Source organism: Engraulis encrasicolus, chromosome 22 (genome assembly GCF_034702125.1).
Source record: "Engraulis encrasicolus isolate BLACKSEA-1 chromosome 22, IST_EnEncr_1.0, whole genome shotgun sequence".
NCBI lineage: Eukaryota > Metazoa > Chordata > Actinopteri > Clupeiformes > Engraulidae > Engraulis > Engraulis encrasicolus.
Genome location: NC_085878.1, coordinates 4154562 through 4160643, shown reverse-complemented (window position 1 = coordinate 4160643; position 6082 = coordinate 4154562). Strand labels below are relative to the sequence as shown.

Here is a 6082-nt window from a genome sequence, read left to right as displayed (position 1 = left end):
AGGACTAAAAGCACATTTGTCTTGTTGTTCTTACCTCTGTGGGTGTTCTTTCTAACCGAGATGAGGACTGTGATAATTTTAAATGGAGTAAACACAGAAGAGATTTCCTCTCTGTGGGGTTTAAGAAGAAAGACAACATGGCGGGGGAGATGAAAAAGCGGTGAGGGAAAAAACAACTAAGCACTCAGCTTGCAGGAAAACAATGCCACAGTCAATTTTGTATGATATGGAAGGAAAACGTACCCCGAGCTATGCTCAGCCCCAGAGAACAAGGTCAAAAAACCCTCAGATTTTAAGCCCTCAAGCGGTGCCTTTAAAAACCAACAAACACACTCTCGCCACCTCGACATGAGCAAACATGGAAGTGTTTAAACTGCGGACAGCGACGACACAAGCTCAAGCAGAGGCTGAGGAGTTTATTTATTGAGGATAAACGAAAACAAAAAAACAACAGTTTAAATGATGCAAGTACAAAACACCAAGGGTATCTTTGTCTAGTTGAAACAAAAGAAGAAAATAAACAATGCTGGTAACAAATGTATCACAAGAAGATCACTGGAACAAAAGTATGTATTTCTTTGCCCTTTCCCCAGTATTTCTTTAAAAAGCAATATCTCTTTGATATGTACAGATGAGGTAAAACCTTGACATTTCACAATATGCAATACTATATATCCACCACAAAGAAAAGGTTCAATGGAGAAATTACAGTGGACCCATGGCAAGGACCTGTGAGCTGAAAACAAGCTGTATTTTTGAACTCTGCTTATTTTCAGCTTTCATCCATACTGCTTTTGGCTACCATGAAAAATCTTGTAGCTAGGATGAACTGAACTGAAACTGGAAAGAAAGAAAGAAAGAAAGAAAGAAAGAAAGAAAGAAAGAAAGAAAGAAAGAAACCATCCTGAAAAAAAAACTTGCTTGGTTTTTGCTGCCATTTTTATAAAATTGGCACTTTTTGAAATCCGTAATCAGTGAGACGACTTCTACGAGTTGACTTAAAAAAAAAAAAAAAATCTCCCATGATCCTTTGGTTTTGCAGCATGACAGCAAGCAATCAGTTCCCATTAGGCTTAGCAGGGCTGATGCCTCTCCGCAGCCTCCTCCTACCCTTTTACAACTGTGCTGCCACGCACAGCCAATATTTCTACACAACACAAAAAGAACGAATGGAGAAAAAAAAAAGAACAAAAATAAAAAAGCAGGGCAGGAGGGGAGAGGGGGGAAAAGGGGGAGATAATTCTAGCTCCCAGATGCATAAAAAATACAAGAATGGCATTTGCGGCAGCACAGGAGGAGGCAACAGGACTCTATTCATGCTATTTCCAGTGGGCCAAATGACTCGCGGAGCATTTTATTACGCTCTCGTTTCCCCTCTGCTCTGTATGGGGCTGCGATGGCTCCCCGTCTCACAAGAGTGCATTAACCACGGGGGGGTCAGGAGAGGAGATCACCCTGCAGCCTGCCTCTCTCTCTCTCTCTCTCTCTCTCTCTCTCTCCCCCCTCTCTCTCTCTCTCTCTCTCACTCTTTCACTCTCTCTCTCTCTCTCTCTCTCTCTCTCTCTCTCTCTCTCGCTCTCTCTCATTCTCTTCCCCACTATCTTTCTCTCTTTCTCTCTCTGTCTTTCTCTCTCCCTATGTAGTATCACTTCATCTATCTCTCTTTATCACTCTCCCTATCTCCATCTCTTTCTCTACCCCTATAATCTATCTCTCTGTGTGTCTCTATCTCTCTGTGTGTCTCTATCTCTCTCTCCTTGCTGATTGGCTGCCTGTTTTCTCCATGGTGGGGAGGTGGCGGGAGGGGATGGTTTATGATACGGTAGTGGGAAAGGATGAGGTGGAGTGTGTGAGTGTGTGAGTGTGGAGAGGGATGGGGGGGGGGGGCGGGTGGGTACAGGGGCGGGGGGGTGTGGGGGGGGGGGGGGGGGGGGGGGGGTTACAGGGGTGGGGGGTATTTCAACTTCATCACATTCCCAGCAGAGGTGGATAACACGATTGTAGGACAAAGTGCTAACTGTCTTTTTTTTTTTTGGTGGGGGGGGGAAAGCCTGCGACCTCTCTAATGGATGGAGGGTTGCACTGTACTGTATGTCGTATGGGGCTGCATGAGGGTGTTGCTGCAAGTGGGGATGAATGGCCAATGAGGCTCTCCTCTCTCCTCTAGGCTCTGTGACAAGAGTAAGAGCGTTTGTGTTAAGGACATAATGCTCTCGTGGGGGGGAAGGGATAAATGGACTGGCACCCCCTTGCGCTCGCTCGGGCAGAGGGCTTCATAATGGGTGCGAGCCTTACCCCACCTCTGGGGAGACGTAAGCCTGCTAGCGCTGCTGCTGCTGCTGCTGCTACTGCTGCTGCTGCTGCTCCCAGGACTGGGCTGGCCATCTGGCATAGCGGGCATTTCCCCGTGGGCCCTGCAACTTTGTGGGGCCCCTATTTTCAGAAATGTTACAAAAAGAGAAGTCAGTTCTGCGCTGGTACTTATGAGGGGCCCCTTTAAGCTAGAAGTGCCCAGTTCCTATTTATCCACCAGTCCAGCCCTGACTGCTGCTTGGCTGTGTGATGCACTTACTCAGGGAATGGACTGGCTATCTGGCATAGCGGGCGTTTTCCCGGTGGGCCCCCGCACCGGTGAGTCAGTTCTGCGCCGGTGATTATGAGGGGGGGGGGCCCTTAAAGCCAAAAGTGCCCGGGCCGTACTTCTCCCCCAGTTCAGTCCAGCACCTGCACTTGCTCATCTTGGCCCCTGTGTCTCCTTCCCACGGCTGCTCATCTTCCTCCTCTCCTCATCTTCCTCCTCTCCTCTCCTCTCCTGCTCTGCTCCTCATCTTCCTCCTCTCCTCTCCTGCTCTGCTCCTCATCTTCCTCCTCTCCTCTCCTGCTCTGCTCCTCTTCTTCCTCCTCTCCTCATCTTCCTCCTCTCCACATCTTCCTCCTCTCCTTCCCACGGCTCCTCATCTTCCTCCTCTCCTCTCCTGCTCTGCTCCTCATCTTCCTCCTCTCCTCTCCTGCTCTGCTCCTCATCTTCCTCCTCTCCTCTCCTGCTCTGCTCCTCATCTTCCTCCTCTCCTCTCCTGCTCTGCTCCTCATCTTCCTCCTCTCCTCTCCTGCTCTGCTCCTCTTCTTCCTCCTCTCCTCATCTTCCTCCTCTCCACATCTTCCTCCTCTCCTCTCCTGCTCTGCTCCTCATCTTCCTCCTCTCCTCTCCTCTCCTGCTCTGCTCCTCTTCTGCCTGAACTTTTACACATGTGGCGTCAATTGCTCATCTAAGTGAACCATGCTCACAGCAGCCATACTGAGCTTTTCGCTCGCAGCAGCCATACTGGGCTTTTCGCTCGCAGCAGCCATACTGAGCCTTGTTTCGCTCGCAGCAGCCATACTGAGCCTTGTTTTGCTCACAGCATGCCATGTGTGTGTGCACGTGACAGAGGCAGCACACGACTGCCCATCCCTCTGCAGAACAGAAGGACTCCATCCTCCCTCCTCAGCAGGCCAGCTCAGCCTTGGGATGTGATGTGCTGGGGTAGGGGGGTAGATGGGGGGATTTTTGGGGATAGGAAGGTTCGGGGCAGGGGGTTGAGGGAGGTAGTGGGGGAGGGGGGATGGGGGGTATGGGGGTGAGGCTTGCTCTCTCTCAGCCGAGATTTGTATTCCCAACTAGCCCAAGCTGCATTTTTTAGTGCCTCAGTTATGAGGGCATCATCTGTATTCCAGAGCCGCTTCAAAAAATAAGTGAAGAAGGAAAAAACATTTTTTTTTCTGTTGAGTTGAATTTAGTTATTCCCAGTCTCCTACCCAACTCCATGCCATGTCCAACCCAGACAGTCCCCGCACACCCCCACCCCCACCACCATCACCATCACTTCATCCACCCACACACCCACCCACCCCAATTCCTCCTCAACCCCTGCGGCCCCTTTGCAACCATATTTATTTTTTCACCATTCCCGGGCTCTACCATGGGTGAATAAAATAATGACAAGAGGCAGCATAAACAGAAAAAAAATCAAATCTGACGAAAGATGGCCATGAGTGATGAGTAGGACCAGCGACTTCGACAGCACAAGCGGCAAATTGATTTAGAAAAACCAAGCCCCTGCAAGGCCACAGAGAAAAATCGTTCCATATTAAACGTCAAAGCACTTCTTGTTATATTTATTCATCTTTTTTTTTAAACACTGACAGCATACAGACATATAGAACGGCATATTATAAAGGTCCAAGAGGCGCTTGGCAATCCTCTAGTGTGGTCAGCAGCACACGGAGACTGAGCCGATCTCCACCACCATACATCATTGTCATCCGCAAATCACTACCGGAGTAGGTCCTGTTGTTTCCAAACCCTTTTAAAGTTTTGATGCACATCTATATCCGTTAAACAACATGGTGTAAAACCGCTTTCCACACCATTCCATGGTGATGTTCCGCAGAGACCACAATAGGCAGCAGCACTGTCTCACAACCAGCCCCGCGAGTCAGACATGGGAATTTTGGACAAAAAAGAGAGAGAATGGTAAAAGAAATGTATGACTCAGTGTCTCTGTATCTGTTGTTTGTTGTTCTTTTGCTGTTGTTGTTGTTGTTGTGGTGGTTTGTTTGTTTGTTTGTTCTTTGTCTTCACCTTTACTCACTCTCCTTTTCCCGCCAAATTCCCAAAAGTGTTTGCTGTGAGCTGCCATCACTGGGCTTTTCTCTCTTCGTTTTTTTTTTTGTATTAAATAATAGCCACCAGGGATTTCTTATGAGTTTATGCTGCCTTGACTTGAAGGGATTCTTCTTTTTCTTCCTTTTGAGAATGTCAAAAGTCTCAAAAAGGCCGCCAGACCAGCACAGACACACAGCTAGCTAGCTAGCTAGCTAACTCAGCTCGCTAGCTTAGAGGTTGCTGGCCTCAGCTCTCTCGTAGAGTGCCTTCAGTTTCTCAAACCGAGGCCCCCACTCCTTAAGGCTGTCAGGGGCCGTACTCGTACTCGCTACCGAACCCGCGCCCGCGCCCGCTCCTGCCCCCGTACCCGTGCTGCTGTGGTCCTCCTCCAGCCCCATGGAGCTGAAGGAGCTCAGGGACCCCGCGGGGGAGCCTCCCCCCTCCGTGGAGAACACCTGCAGGGAGTCGAAGGGCGCCGTGTCGGGGTGCTGGTCGGCGTCGCGGATGATCTCGCACAGGTAGCGCGCCAGGTCCTGGCTGGAGAAGGACAGGCTCTTGCGGGCCAGCTGGGCGGCCCGGGTGCCGCTCTGGCCCTGGGCAGGGGTGCGCTGGGGCGGGGGCACGTCCCGGCGCAGCATGGTGGTGGTGGAGGTGGAGGTGGAGGTGGTGGGGGGCCCGCCCGTGGAGGAGGAGGCGGCCACGCTGCTACTGCTGCTGCTGGAGCGGGCGCAGGAGTCTGGCGGGTGGGACTGGAGCTGGAGCGGGGTGGTGGCCTGACCTAGGGGAGTCTGGGCCTGCATCTGCATCTGCTGCTGATGCTGGTGCTGGAGGTGCAGCTGGAGCTGGAGCTGGTGCTGGTGCTGATGCTGCGTCTGCTGATGCTGCTGGTGATGCAGGTAGGAGGGATGCTGCTGAGGATGCTGCAGGGAGGAGTGGGCGTGCAGCTGCACCGTCCGCGAGCGGCTGTACTGGACCGACTGGGCCGGGCTGGGCTGCAGGGACTTCTGGAGCTCCGCCATGTCATACGCATTCTGGAGAAGAGAAAGCAAGAAGGAAAGAAAGAAGGAAAGAAAGAAAGAAAGAAAGAAAGAAAGAAAGAAAGAAAGAAAGAAAGAAAGAAGGAAAGAAAGAAAAAAAGAAAGAAAGAAAGAAAGAAAGAAAGAGAGAAATAAAAACATGAAGGCCCATCAACAATCACTATCAACAATTTGAATACTTTTACCTTTTTTTCAATAGCTGCCTTTAGGTCGGGTGGTAATTTCTGCAGCTATTTATGAAGAGGATTAGGAATAGGAAGAGGAGTAAATTGTGTGTGTGTGTGTGTGTGTGTGTGTGTGTGTGTGTGTGTGTGTGTGTGTGTGTGTGTGTGTGTGTGTGTGTGTGTGTGTGTGTGTGTGTGTGTGTGTGTGTGTGTGTGTGTGTGTGTGTGTGTGTGTG

The 6082-nt window shown here is 50.4% G+C and overlaps 1 protein-coding gene across 1 annotated transcript in view; it reads right to left on the bottom strand.

The window, feature by feature from the left end:
• Nucleotides 1-4278: 4278 nt before the first annotated feature.
• si:ch211-186j3.6 (neural-cadherin) overlaps nucleotides 4279-6082 on the bottom strand; it is a 386437-nt gene continuing 384633 nt past the window's right edge. Inside the window, exons 26-27 of the mRNA XM_063189165.1 lie at nucleotides 5596-5676; nucleotides 4279-5400 (exon numbers count right to left, since the gene is read on the bottom strand). Of these exons, the coding sequence (XP_063045235.1) occupies nucleotides 4876-5400; nucleotides 5596-5676 (606 nt within the window). The 3' untranslated portion in view covers nucleotides 4279-4875. The remainder of the gene's footprint in view (nucleotides 5401-5595; nucleotides 5677-6082) is intronic.